The 14,440-nt window shown below is 37.6% G+C and overlaps 2 protein-coding genes across 2 annotated transcripts; both read right to left on the bottom strand.

Moving 5' to 3' along the window:
- Positions 1-4,074: 4,074 nt before the first annotated feature.
- Sp7 (Serine protease 7) lies at positions 4,075-6,577 on the bottom strand. The gene is made up of 5 exons (XM_020958049.2): positions 6,270-6,577; positions 5,037-5,411; positions 4,853-4,961; positions 4,500-4,786; positions 4,075-4,436 (listed from the first exon to the last, which is right to left on the bottom strand). The coding sequence occupies exons 1-5, from the start codon at positions 6,361-6,363 to the stop codon at positions 4,132-4,134; spliced, it is 1,170 nt and encodes a 389-aa protein (XP_020813708.2). The 5' UTR covers positions 6,364-6,577; the 3' UTR covers positions 4,075-4,131.
- Positions 6,578-7,211: 634 nt separating this feature from the next.
- Positions 7,212-8,380, bottom strand: LOC110188569 (uncharacterized). Its single transcript, XM_020958330.2, has 3 exons — positions 7,796-8,380; positions 7,609-7,731; positions 7,212-7,534 (listed from the first exon to the last, which is right to left on the bottom strand). The coding sequence occupies exons 1-3, from the start codon at positions 8,122-8,124 to the stop codon at positions 7,399-7,401; spliced, it is 588 nt and encodes a 195-aa protein (XP_020813989.2). The 5' UTR covers positions 8,125-8,380; the 3' UTR covers positions 7,212-7,398.
- Positions 8,381-14,440: the final 6,060 nt, after the last annotated feature.

The following is a 14,440-nucleotide window of genomic DNA, read 5'->3' as shown; positions in this document are numbered from 1 at the left end:
ATACCAACAAAAAACTACGTTGCAGCCACAAAATGGAATTTTATCAGTTTTAAATTTTAAATTCTTCGCAGAATAGATCATTGTGTATGCCATGAAATGGAATAATAAGTCTCTATTCTGAATTGATTGCTTGCTTGTTGTTAATTTTGAACCACAAGGAGTTCACATTTCAATAGCAACTTTGTATCTACATTCAGACATTGCCTTATGTGACCACCCCCTTTGATTTCCATTTCAAAATTAATTGTACCATACATTATTTGGGAGCAAATCAACATTATAGAAGCACACACAATCAGCAGACGTAAAAATCAACTGTCCTTTTTGCCATTTCGTATATGTTTGCACAGGCAATTGGCAATGCACAGCCTGCAAAATTCGAAATGCAAATGCTAAGTAAATAATGTTATTGGAAAAACGGCAACTGCAAACGGCAAATGATGTGGCCGATTGAAAATCGGCGGTAACAATCAGAGGGCAGACAGGCAGGCGCAAATCGCATTATGCCTCGCTCTGGTTCAGTCTCTCTCCAATGGCCATCAGTGCCACCCACTTTGATGCCGCAGTAGTAATCAAAAAGTTCAGCCTTCGCATTCCCCCAGTATCGAACAAATAAAATGGATTTGCAATACATGAACGAGGAGAACCCATTGACCGGTTCCTTAAATTGCAAACAAGTCTACCCATTTTGCCCCATCAAAATATATTCTAAACTGGCGGCGCAGAGATGTTCGGGTCCGTTTTGAAAACACAAGAGGGGTCTGCGAAACGGTCTTTGGCATCATAAATTGCACTAAAATCGGGAATCGTTATGGGACGAAGGACTCTCACTCTGACTCTGACTCTGACTCTGACTCTTTGGTATCAGTCTCGCTTTTTTGGCGTTTTGCGACTGCGACAGTTTGGCTATGCATGTTAAATGAAATTATTGCAACATTTTTTTTGCTCTGCCCACATGGCGTATGCGTAACGTTCACTCAATTCATCAATCACCGAATTTGTCCTGTGACTCTGACTCCCCGGTTCCCTTTGCTCTTGTTTATTTTTTTTTCTCGCTTACTAAAAAATGGTTTAGATTTATGCGACAGTTGCCGCAGCTGCTGGTTTTCCTCTCCTTTTTTTTATGGTGCAACAACTGGCTGTTTGTTTAAAAATTCTTTTCGCTTTCATTCGTGGCAACGGCACTACATTTCATTTTGGCCACTTAAGCTTAAATTTTGGTGTTTTCTGTATGGGAGCATGGGGGGGGGGAGCTCGGTATTTTGCTTGCAAATCGTTGGCATTTAATCCAATTTTGTTTGCTGCCGGCCGAACAGTTGCACTGTGGGTTTTATTGATGATTTTTCAAAGATTTATTTAAATGAAGTGAAATGAAGTAAAATGCTGTTGAGTGAAAAAACGTTGTAATTCGTTTTACTGGCTGTTAACTACAATATAGGAAGGTTATAAATTATTTAAGTACATATTATAGGCATGTTTTTTTCAAATAGCTTTGCTTTAGTTTACAGCTTCTTCATTAACAAGGCAATTTCTATGAATTTAATATTTATGAATGTTTAACTCGATTGTTAGTTGTATCCCTGATTTTAATGCGTTTCTTTTTCACTTGCTAATATTAATTGGTCTAAATGACAATTATTTAATGTAGTCATTTTTATGAGTATGCCAGCATCATAAATATAATTAATATTGAAATTAGTTTGTACTCTTGACACGAAGTTAACAAAAGTTTTAACAAATATATAACATAAAAGAAATCTTAATGATATAGTAGCACGATTTTCATAAAATTTTACACAAAATTCTTGATTATTATATAATTGCTATGTATCAAATTTGATGAAAATCTGTGGAAAAATGGAAGAGTTATAATATTTTTCTTAAAATTTCCGATCGTTGCTATGGCAGCTATATATGTTTGTGTATGTATGTATGTATATATATTGTCCACCGATTTGACATGCTTCTACTTATATACCAGTAAAATTATATAAAAGAATAACTCCATAGTTTCGTTCAAATAGCTTGCTCTTAAATTTGTTCCAAAACAAATCTCACACATGTGTACATATGATTCCCAACTGGTTCTAACATCCCCGGAACGAAGTGACTGCTGCCGGCCACGTCTCAGAAATGTGTTGTGTTACAAAAGTTGCAAGTCATTGTTTATTAGTGTTCAAAGTTAGTAACTGATCATACATACTTACTTGTTGTAGATACTTACTAATCATAGTTACTTATTGTTCAAAGTTACTTACTGATGTTCATTGATATTTATTGATCATAGTTACTTACTGGTCATAGATGATTACTGACCATAGTTACTTACTGGTCATAGATGTTTACTGCTCACAGTTAATTACTGATCATAGTTACTTTCGGCATTTAATCCTGTTTGGTTACTTAGTAAATACATTATCTTTTACTTTAATATTTAATATTTAACACATACTACTCCACAGTACTCAGAGCCGGATCGTTAGCGCTGTTGGCCATTTTAAATGCTGCGAACACAACTCAATTAAGCCTGTAACTGACGGAGGCCGCCACCCACTTGGCCATTCGCACGGCCGTCGAGTTAGAGTACGATCCTGAACACACTTCAGGCCAATCGACGGCAGCCGGATGGGCGTGAAATTGAGGTGGAACTGGGTCTGGGCCTGGTCCTGGACTTGGGCTTTGGGTGGAACTGGGCCTCGACTTGGGCGGTTTCTATCTGTCTGGCTGGCGGTTCGTCGTCTGGCAGGTGAACAAGTCGCTTTTGCCACTCCATTGCAGAGGAGGGAGGTCTCCATGGGCCGTGCCAGTGGCAGTGTCTGTGTGCGTGTTAATTACATTTGGCTTGCATTTGGGTAAAAGTTGGCCCCTCAAAATTGAATTACAAGTTTTTCGCTCGCCAGCATTTAGCAAAAGTGTTTTTTGTGTTTTTCGGTTTTGCAGCATTTTAGCCACACATGGCCAGAGAGTTCAGCTGCGCTTTGGGGAATTTATATTTTTATTTCTATTTTGGCAAAAGTTCCCTCAAGTTTCTGGCAAGTGATAACCCAAAAAAGAAAATAAATTAAGGCTACAGTGCCGAGTTGGAGCAGAGAAAATGCTAAATTAATGAATCTTGAACATCTCGATGCCCATGGGATAAGAGGGTATTCGAACTAAGTGCTAACAGAAAATATTTGTGAAAGGCTTTGTTAAGGCTAAGGATATATGTACATCAAGAGTAGTTTCGTAGTAGTACTTAAAGCATTGTACATGGTAAATATATATACATACCTAACATTGAAATATTTATAATATTGAAATAAATAATAGAAAAAGGCTGTGTAATTAATTTCTTCCTTACCTATTATATTTGAAATATTTAAAAACCTAAATTGTTGATATACTCTTAATATTAATATTGAATAATGACTTAACTCATTATTATGTTATATAAAAAAGACCTTTTATGCCCGAATGAAATTATTATTACGCGATTTTATAAAATTTAACTTCTTGATAATTTCAAAATCTTATCTCTTGTGTTATTTGTAGGACCTTTCAAAGCAATATTTTGGTACTCGAATGGATTTTATGTTTTTTCGTAATGCTGGTCAAGAAATCCTAGCCACAAAATGCCGCATCCATCCCATCCCTTTGTCCTTGCTAACTGGTTCCTGCAGGCATCATTAACCTTTCTCCGAGCACACAATTAATGAGCCAGGCAAGCTATTGTCTACTTTGTTTTCCAGCCTGCAATGCAATCAGCCAGCAAACACGAGTGCAAACTTTGGGCTGGAAAATGCGGAAAAGCGGAACGGCGCTGCTTGCATAATAGAAATTCATTGCCAAATTACATAGAAAATCGTTGAGGGCGCTAAGAAGATGCCGCTGGGCAAGTTGGCAGCAGCAAACTCGAAAGTTATTCCACTCGCCTCGCTCTTGGGAACGGGGAATGCCGAACAACAGCTATTTTAATTACCGCAAACTGCGCGCGACTGTAAGCGCATTACGTATACGCAGTGTGCAGCAGCAGCAGCTGATAAAATCGCATTGAATGCAAGTTAATTAAAAGACGAGCTCTCCAGAGCTCCGAAATAACACTCTCTTCTTGGCCTTTAATTAAAACTTCAAGTGAACAAAACCAGCATGGCCTCACGGCTGGATCGTGTTCTGGATCCAATCCATATAGTCGGAAACGCGAGTATAGACCCCAGGCCATCCCTCAAGTCCACATCGATTGCCAAAGGAGACGACGCCCTCCTGAAACCAGGCCTGGTCATAAGCCCGCCTCATCAAAGGTCCACCGGAGTCACCATCACAGCTATCACGATAGAATTCTCCTCCGACGCACAACTGTGAGTTGATCAGACTGATCTGCCGAGTGGCGAACTTCCTGGTGCAGGAATCATGATCGTTGACAGGCAGATCCAACCGCTGCTTAATGTTGCTCTTGCGAGCTATGAAATTGATTTATAAGTTAATCACACAAAATTTAAATGGAAAATCAGCATCAAGCTAACCTGTGGTGGTGCGTCCCCAGCCGCTGACAACCAAGATTTCACCCGTATTAATGGCTCGTCTTGTGCTGACCAAGGGTAAGCAAACTGGCTGAATGTATTCATTGAGAACCACGGGCTGATCGAGTCGCAACAAGGCAATGTCATGGACACGGTTCCTGTCAGCAGGATCATATTGTGGATGGACAATTTTTTGCTCAATGCCACGTTCAACAATGGGCTGGTTGCAGTCATCATCGATGCAATCGATTTCCTTGCTGGTATCATATTCACCCAAGCGAACTGTGGTGCTATAAATAAATAAATAATTAATTATTTAATTTAAAATCAACCTTAAAGTAAGCTCTTATACTCACAGACTACCGACTTCTTTTTCAACATCACCAATCACGCAATGGGCAGCGGTCAGGATATAGCGATTATTAATCAGACTGCCACCGCAACTGAGCTCACGACGTCCCCTGCCTTTTTAGGGTAAATAAATTATAATATTATTCAAATAATAAATTCAAATATTATTAAAGTTTAAAAAATACTTACGATCCACATACTCCAGCAGCGCCATCCAGGTGAACTCATCCAGAGCTGTGTCATTGCCATTGTAAACTTTGTTGCTGAAAGAATGTGGTCCACATTTAGGAGGCGAGGGCAAGAGATTCCCCTGACCTTGCTGTCCCTGCTGACCACCATTTCTAGTTGGAGATGTCACAGTCCGCGCTGTGGTTGTATCCAGGACCCTTCGTTCTATCGGGCAGCAGACATGAGGCAGTCGACCATATCCATTGTTGCACTGGGAATCCCTGAGGAACATCCTGTCCTGAGCGGAGACGTAACTCTGCTGGACCACGGCCAGCAGAGAGGGACAGTCGTATATGGACATACATAATCCTGAATTCTGACGGGGATTTGTACAGCCTGTGAAGGAGATAAAAAAGTAGAAGTAATCAGTATGATATAGTATTATTTGTGAAGCCAGAAAATTTGTCTTAATTGTCTCGATTGTCATTCATAAATATAATATCATGCATAAATATACATTCCAAAATAGAAGAACATTTGCCAAAATTTATATTTTCCTATAATTTAAAGTAATAGGGGTTCTTAAACTGTTGAAATAAGATTTAAATTCGATATTTAACTAATTTGTATATAATTTTCTGTATATAGATTTCGAGTATCACTTTATATCACTTTTATATCAAAATGATATTTATTCTGTATGCAAAATAAGTGAATATTGATTACAGTATTTAATACTTGTCAACCAGTTTAGACTAGTTTAATGGAAGTAAATTCCAATGAAGTCAATCTCGTAAACAGTTTAAGCAGCAAAGACATTCAAATGAACGTGTAACCTTTTAAACACAATTAAAGTACGTTTGATACCTTTCAAAATTGTGTGTAACAAATCAAAGAGTTTGTTTTAAACATTTAATTAAAATTATAAAATCGATCTGATACGTTGCTATATTGATAATATAAATAATAAATAACAACCTCATTGTCAGCGACATTGTGCGATAGGAGGAGGCTTGGGAATGTAATCTCTGTTGGGTGACGATTGGATCCATTAAATTCATTCAGAAGCATTAAAACTCACACGAGTGCACTCAAATAAAGTCATTCACATGGAAAAATTGGTTAATGCCATCCCGTCCATCTCTCAATCACAATTGAATCGCAATACTGCTCATGACGTATTTGGCTAAGAAAATATCTACCGGTGACCGGTCAAACCTAATGAGTCACCACGAGGTGAATCATAATACTAACTTCCTTGGGCTCGCACAATTTGTAGAACGGTGAATGGCAGCAGACAAGTGGTCCAAAAAATCCCAAGTACTTGGCGTGTTGTTGACTTCATCATCTTACGGGATATTTCCCACAGCACGTAATAATAACTCAAAAAAAGTCTACAGCTAATTCAATCACAACGCTCGTCGATTACGCACGACGACCTCGAACCTGAGAACCGGGAGCGGTATCGGTAGCGCGGAGCGTTTTTTTTTTAAACTAAGTTCGACTTCGAGGCGCTTCCACAAACTGATCGCAAAGCTCGCGGAGAAAGACCTTTAAATACTATAGCGAGATGATAAGCCGGTTCCGTGAGATTTGCAAGAGGCTTGAGTTAAAGCTTTTTGTTTAAGCTGACAGAGAGACTTTAATTAATAAAGTGAGCGTTAAAAGGGAGATAATACTAAAAAAAGCTTTTGACAATTCGATTTGTAGAGTAGCTTGAAAAAGAGTCGTGAATTACATTAATTTAGCCTAATTCTGGTAAAGTTTGGTGTTTAAAAATTGGTAAAGAACGTTAAAAGTAAATTTAAAAAGGATAGGGAAAATATTCTCTTTGAAATAGGAATTTACTAATCTTTAGATCAGTGCTGACAGAAGTCAAATTACAAATCAGGAGAGATATGTTATAAAAAACAGAGGAAGAAGTCTAAGAGAATTATATTTCAGTAATATAACGAAAAATATAATGTGTATCTAAGCTATCTTTAAACCCAATGAATACATAATCTTGGGATTCTACAGTTTTTTAAAAATTTTAGATCTTAACCTGAAAATTATAAATTAATCAAGTATCCTTATGCACTAAACTATTATTTGTATACCAAAATAACAAGTACTTAATGAATGCTTCAGTTTAATTTTAAATTTGTATTATGTTTATATATTTATTATTTCCAGTGAAACAAAAAGACTGCAACATTTCAATTTACTTTTTTTTTAATAGTTCTTGAAGTTATATTCGTTTTTTTTTTTTACATTTTTACATGCCAGCACAATTTTTATTCACTATTTTTGTAGTTAATGCATTTAATGATTTATGACCTGAATTGTGATAATGTATTTAACGTTGTTAATGTCGCCATGTTCTGAAGTTTTTAAGAACATTTCAAGTAAAATTGATCGACATGATTCTATCATATCTGCGCTGTTCAGCTGGAGATAGCTTGCAGAAGCCCTTTTCAAACATCTTGAGTTCCTTTCTTGTGTGTAATGGTGGCCAAAGTGTTGTATAAGCCATGGTCCTGAAATAAGATCAATTGAGTAATACTAAGTAAACAAAATAAAAGCAAATAAATAAATAAATGATTGCAAATACCTTACAAATTGCCAGGCACTTTCGGCCGTCGGCTGATTATCGATCAGTAACATTATCTCTCGCTTAAATTGTTGGGCATACTCTTTCTTGGAAATGTGATAGCGCTCCAGGCAGCGGATTTGCCTGGAAGAGCACGATTTGTGATGGAAAATATCCCATCATCAGCAAAGTCAGTGAAAGGACTTACAGTGGTATGCGATGCTTGGAGAATGTGGGCTCCAGAACTGGATCCCTGTCGTCATCGAATGTGATCTGATAGATCGGCGTGTATTCCAACTGTGAATCATCCTTAAAATTGGGACTTATATAATCCTCATCCTTCTTGTGGCGTTTTCGCATTTTCGTGAAGGACGTTCGAGGATCGTCGCTGGTACTATAGGCGTTAATTACGTCCGTACCCAAGACGGTCTTCATTCCCATGCTCTGCCTCTTGCTCCCCAACAGTTTTCTTTTGTCCTCAATCATGCTTTTCCGCTCAATGGAGCCCTGGTGGAAGTTGTGGGATACATCACTCATTTTGGCTAAATATTATGGAATCTAAACGTGTTATCTCTGTGGATGAATTTATGTAATTATGTCTACAACTGAATCGAAAATATGTTTCTAATATCCTTGAGTGTTGTATTGACTGACTCTCAACTTTGAAAAGTGTAACTCAAGGCTAAAGTGTTAACGACAACTGAATCGAAATTAAAGATTCCATGTTATTTTGAAATTTGTAAGCCGAAATGTGAAATCTTTTTGAACGACTTCTGGGTGTTAATGACTAATTGTAGAACATTTTGTACATATCTAACAGAAATAGCAAGACTCCATTAATCTTATAACTTGGAACAACACAAAATATCTATCTATCTTTTACTCTATATATAGTTATTATTTATAAGATTACAAATTTCTTTGGAACAAGTCCCATTTACTAATCATATATTCCAATTAAATCATAAAATCCTATCTTTTTCTTTAAGTTTTCATATCATATCTCAAACTTTGATGCCTGCATATTTTCAGTCAAGATTGCTGAAGCGATCAGAGAGAGTTTACCATCAAATTTGTATGTTCAGCCGTTGTGACTTTGAATCCTTGCAGATGAACATTTGCATTTCATGCAACTTGCCATAAGTAGTGGGATGATAAAAAAAGAAGAGTGCAGAAAAAAACAGGAATTGGAACACGAGCAGGAGTCCAAAGTGGAGCAGAAATCGAGTACAACTTTTGCACAAAGTTGTTTTCCTTTGCCTGTTGGCATCGAGGCGTGCCCATCCCGTGCTATCCCTTTTTCCCGGAATCCCCTTAGCCGCCTTACCTTGCTACACATCCTGTTTAGCTTCAATGAATGCTTCAACGCTCCGTGTAGCCCCCTTTAGATTTCTCTACCACCCCCCACAGGACACGCTGCGCCCCTGAAAGCCGTTTCACTTGGCCCATTCACGATGTCTATCTGCTGCCTGGCTCTTTGTTTTTTGCCCCGGCCTATTCATAATTCCACAGCCGGCTGATGCTGGCACAAATTGAAAAGCAAACACGTGGCTCTGTAGTTGGCCTTATCACTGGCTACATTGGGATTTTGTTGCTCTGAGCCACTGACACTCCGTCATGTTCAGTCCGGGAAAACAGTGGACGGACGGACTGGTCACTTGCTCCGGGGTTCAGTTTCATTTTTAGCCAAAGTCGAACTGGAGGGCTTGGAATTTGAGTTTTTGTGTTGAGCTGTGACACTTTTTTGTTTGTCTTGTTTGCTGTGTGTGTGTGTGTGTGTGTGTGTGTGTGTGTTTTGCAGGTACACTGAAACATAAAGAAGTAAAATCCAATTCATTAGGAGAGATTTAAGAGAGTTTTCTGGGAAAAAACCTTACCTTAGACTATGTCTCATAAGTAAGTAAAATAAAATGCTTATATTTGCTATAAAACTATGACTAAATTTCTCTCAAATGAATAATTCCATTTTCCTTTTTTGCTGCGTGTGCCTATGTAGCATCCCATTTTGTTTGTGGGCTTAGGTCAGCACTTTGCCATTTTCATAGCTGCATGCACCAGGGTCCTCATTGTCATCATCCTTGTCTCATCTCCTCACCATCTCCTCACCATCTCCTCACCATCTCGTCCTGCAGTCCCTAGGCATTGTTTAATAATTTTCCTGCTTAGAGCAGGATATTCCAGCCGCACAAAACTTGTTGGTTTGGTTTTTTTTTGTTTTGTTGTCCTGTAGTCTAGAATTTAACAAAAGCAGCTGAAAGTTTAACTTTAGCTTAACCCTTAATGAGGGCATTATGGCCGAAGGTAGCTCTTAAGCCGATGACGCAGTGTCATTGCTAATTTTCTTCGCCAGCGGTATAAGTTTAAGTAAAGTTTAAGGTATTTACTTGTTTCCCCTTTCAGCTGCTGCTCTAGTTTTTGCCATCTGGCTTTAGCTTTGACTTGAACTTTTCCAGCTTTTCCTACTTTTCCCGCTCCGGCAGGCATCTCCAGATGGACAGCAGAGCGGCCATCAAAGGCAGACGCCACTTGAGTTGATTTCCGTTCGGAGCCATCGAGATTGAGTTGAGTTCTGGTCAAGGACCCAACTCACTTGTGTGTCCATTTCAGTGGGACTGTATTTTCCTCCTCGAGTGGCTTGTATATTAATTGAAATTAAAAACACTTTCGAGTGTCCATCAAGTGTCTGCCATTATAGTTATTACGAATTTATGGCCCTAACAAGGTTATTTTAACAGCCAGAATATGTAAATTGAGCTTGATTATTTATTAGAAAGTTTACGGTTTCATAAACTCGTTAACATATCTTACTCTATTTAATAATGGTTCATGTAACATGTTAACTGGTTAAAATATTTTGCTGTATATAATTATGGTTGATGTAAGTAATTATTTCTGTGAAATCAATTAGACATTTTCCAGGCTGTGCATTAATTTGGAGTATTAATATCTTGAGCAGGATTCAAGGAAATAATTGAATGGCATACCAAGTGTGTATTATTTAAGGCATATTGAATCCTTATGTCACCTGTTTGGCTTATTTCTAAGTAACTAATGTTATAAATAAATTTCAGAATTTTCTTCTTCATTTAATAATTCAAAAACAATTTTAAGTTACAAATTTGAAAAGCAAATTACATTCCATGTTCAACTTTCCAAAAGAATTGGGTCCCATTACCCTGATGGAAAAAAATGTCAAAGCTTGAATATTTATTAGTTAATATTCGTGGACAAAGCTATGTTTAAATTAACAAAGAATGCAGGTGAATTTATGCCTCAATTTGTGTGGTTTCTACCTGATGTCGTGCATAAATTCCGCAGAAAACAAGTAAAAAATTTAAATTAGCTGGCACTGTGGTTTTGGAAAATGGAAAAGCACCAACAGAGAAGAGAAGAGTGGGGTGAAAACCCCCTGTAGCAATCCTAGAACACACAAAAGTAGTTGGCTTTTCATTTCCAATATGGGGTAACCTCCCTACTCCCTTACAACATAATGTCTCTTCAATATTAATGAACTGCAAAGAGCTGGAAAGGGAACGGAAAAAACTATATGCAAAAGGTGTACTTTCGTGTCTGTGTTTACTTTGTCTGGCATGCACTCCACGTAAATGTTGGACACATGTTCAATTAGGCAAATTCCCCTTTTCCTTGTGGCATTTTTTTACGGCTTTGGTCAGTGCCACATTTTGCCATTTCCCTCTTCATTCCATGCTGCACCTGCTGGACGGGAATGCATGCAATGTAATTCATAAATCGCACCTTGCATCCATACGGCTACTAATTTAATTAGCGCTGGAAAGCGCTGTGAGTTTCACGCATTTTCCAACGCCAGGCCGCAGCGAGGGTTTTCCACGTGCTCAGCATGGTCATTAAATTAATTTTCAATTAGCTGTGCACTCGCCTGTAAGTTGGAATGTGCCGGTGCACAGGGAAATTTATATTTAATTACTTTCCAAAAAGGTAAATTAGAGAAAATTATGTCATGATTAAGATATTAAGTCAACTCATTAAATATCATCTGTTACTTTATAACAGAATCATCTATTATTGAGGTATATTAAATTTATTTTCTTGTCTAATAATTTTCTTGCAGTGCTCTTATCTGCCATGTTTCCCATGCTAATCAGCGAACCGTGAGAAAGGAAAACTGTTTGCCATTATTATGTGGCAAGAACTTTGGCGTGGATATATTGGCCCTGGTGTTTTTCTTGGCCAATGTGGCCAAATGTTTAACTTGGCCAAGAGGCAATCAAACTTCAGTTTAGAACTTAAGGGACCTGGGGGGCGACTTATAAAGCGCGTGGAATGCAATTTGATTAGCATTTGGCACAAGAAACAAAACAATTTGCAGTCGGGGCGTGCTCCGTGTGTGTGTGTGTGTGTGTGTGGTGCCAGTTGAGTAATGAAAAGGGCAACTAAAAACCCATTAACCCACATTTTTCCTCCTCTTAAATGGCCAGACGTGTCCCATTCAACAGTCTCCCCCACTGTGTCTCCTGACTTTGTGACCGTGTGAGCGATGCAAACAAACAAGCAGCGAACCAACAAGTGCAACAACAATTGCCAGCGGACTTTATGTGCATTTTCCGCACCGGCCCCGCCCCATTTCCCGTCGACCGCCTACCATTTGCCAGCGTAAATCCCCGAGCAGTGCAGAGAGCGGCGACTAGGAAGCAAGTCAACACACTGACTGCCAGCCAACAAACACCGAATGTTGCATGTGTCACCCGCACACAAACACAAACATGGAGGCTTGCACTGAAATAATAATTGTTGTACAAAGTGTTTGTCTTGTTTTACTTATTTTGAATTGTTTGTATTCAAATGTGAAAAATATGTGTTTGCTAAATGTCCTTATAAATTAAAAATGACTATTGCGCTGTGGGGAATTTGAGCCAGTTGTTGTAATAATTTAAATAGCTCGTTCAGTTTAATGGATATCAATATAAAACTTTATGTTGATGAATGATTATTCATATTAGATAATTATGTTTTATAGCGGTCATAGAAAATTTTGCGTAAAAATTAAAATAGCTGCTAAAAACCTTGGGAACTTAAAATATACATTACTTAAAAAGAATTCACAACAGTTAATGATCCAAATATAGAAAAAGTAAAAAAGATATTAAATGAATGTATTAATTGTTTAAAGAATAAATAGCTAGGAATGTATAAGCTTATATTAAAATTAAAATAAATCATAAATAATAAAAATCTAGAAATGGAAAATAATTGTATATAAAAATAAATTGATTTATTTTTTAACAAATAAATATTTTAACAAATATTAAAGTAGTAAGTAGCTAGAATGTTAATAAATATTTAAATATATATCTTTAATTTACATAAATTATCGACTATTAAACTTAATAAATATGGGTTTGAACTTTTAAACCAACATAAATTATAAAAATAAATAAAATTCAAGGCAAAAGATACTGTAGAAAGGTGCTTTTTTACATTATTTATCTTAAAATTAAAAATACAAAAATGAATTATTTTATTAGGTATTTTAAATCAAGTTTTCAAACATGAGTTGTCAATAAACCTTTAAAACACCTGCAGTTAATCTTCTCTTTCGTAAAATCTTCAATATAAGACTTTATTTTTTTTAATAAACTATTTTAACAATTGTCAATTTTTCAATACAATTAACAGAAAGGCTGAAGTAGTAATTATTTCAGTTTCCAGTCTTAACGGTCTTAACATAACCCTGCTAAGAACCTGACCTAACCGTACACTTTTGCCATGTTGATAAACTCAAAGTCAGCGCGCTTTATTAACGGCTGTTATTCCCAAGCGTCACAAGTGGCACTTGCCGTAAAGCTTCCGTGGTGCGAGTAGTGCGGCCTGCGGCAGCTATCCCGTTTTCGCGGCGCAAGCAATATATTGCCACACCAGTCGCACACTTAAGAGCGGCTGCAAAGGCGGAAATAAAGAGAACGAAAGCTCACCGATTACCCGACTGTCCTTCGGCTTCGGTTCGTGTCGGAAATGCTCGGAAAATGGCGCTCGTATTTCGCAGTCGCCATCAGAAGGGCGGCTCTGGAAGACGCACAAAGGTATGCTACACTTTTGCCCCAACTTGGGGGGAAACTTTTTGGGCGAGTTTTTCACAGCAATGACTCTGAACTCGAGCTCAGAGTATGTATTGACATAGTTTCAGTTAAAAAGAACTGGCTCGAAAGTCATTCAGGTGCAAGAGGCGAACTTTCTACAGTTTCACCAGGAGTTTGCCTGAAGCCAAGGGCCTGTATTTATTTTTATCGCTGTTCATTACTTGGCAGTTGCCATAATTTCAATTTTATAGTTTCGCAAGCATATTAATTTATAGTGCCTCGTCCCTTGTTCCCTTTAAATGCAATTTTTGGGGGGCGAAGGCGAAAATTCTGTTGATTGCTTTTCCCAGTTGATTGTCTGGCCAACTTTTCGGCGCTGAAAAACTAATTGAAAAGCAGCGCGTGGAGCTCCATTGACGCTTAGCTACCAATTTATCATGTATAATGCGACGCACCGGCACAAAATAAATCAAACGATATTTATTTGACCCCATTCTATGGAAATATAATTTAGCGAAATCAAATTAGATGTAAGCCGATTTGCTCGCATAATACTTAGGCATGCCGTTGAAATATTGAAATATTTATGCCGAAATTGAGGTGGTCTTCCTCTGACCCTTGCCAATATTTGTTGGCCATTAACGCAAAATTGAATAGTCGTCAGTATGTGGAGTTGTTCTGCTTACCCCATTTAATAGTACAATTTTGATGGGAAAACTCATTGGTTGTTTTTCTTGGTTTTTTGCCAATTTAACTCTTCTATATTCTACGTGGGCAAAATGAAATATTTTTCCAGT

This window comes from Drosophila serrata, unplaced genomic scaffold, assembly GCF_035046125.1.
Source record: "Drosophila serrata isolate PLE 108 unplaced genomic scaffold, ASM3504612v1 contig_241, whole genome shotgun sequence".
Lineage (NCBI taxonomy): Eukaryota > Metazoa > Arthropoda > Insecta > Diptera > Drosophilidae > Drosophila > Drosophila serrata.
This window is presented reverse-complemented; position numbering and strand designations above follow the sequence as displayed.

Excerpts from the sequence above, each read along its gene's own strand:
- Sp7 (XM_020958049.2), bottom strand. The coding sequence starts at position 6,363 with ATGATGAAGTCAACAACACGCCAAGTACTTGGGATTTTTTGGACCACT. Across the intron at positions 5,412-6,269 it reads AATTGTGCGAGCCCAAGGAA|GCTGTACAAATCCCCGTCAG; the intron begins GTTAGTATTATG and ends TCTCCTTCACAG. Across the intron at positions 4,787-4,852 it reads GAAAAAGAAGTCGGTAGTCT|CACCACAGTTCGCTTGGGTG; the intron begins GTGAGTATAAGA and ends ATTTATTTATAG.
- LOC110188569 (XM_020958330.2), bottom strand. The coding sequence starts at position 8,124 with ATGAGTGATGTATCCCACAACTTCCACCAGGGCTCCATTGAGCGGAAA. Across the intron at positions 7,732-7,795 it reads TCCAAGCATCGCATACCACT|GCAAATCCGCTGCCTGGAGC; the intron begins GTAAGTCCTTTC and ends GTGCTCTTCCAG. Across the intron at positions 7,535-7,608 it reads AGTGCCTGGCAATTTGTAAG|GACCATGGCTTATACAACAC; the intron begins GTATTTGCAATC and ends ATCTTATTTCAG.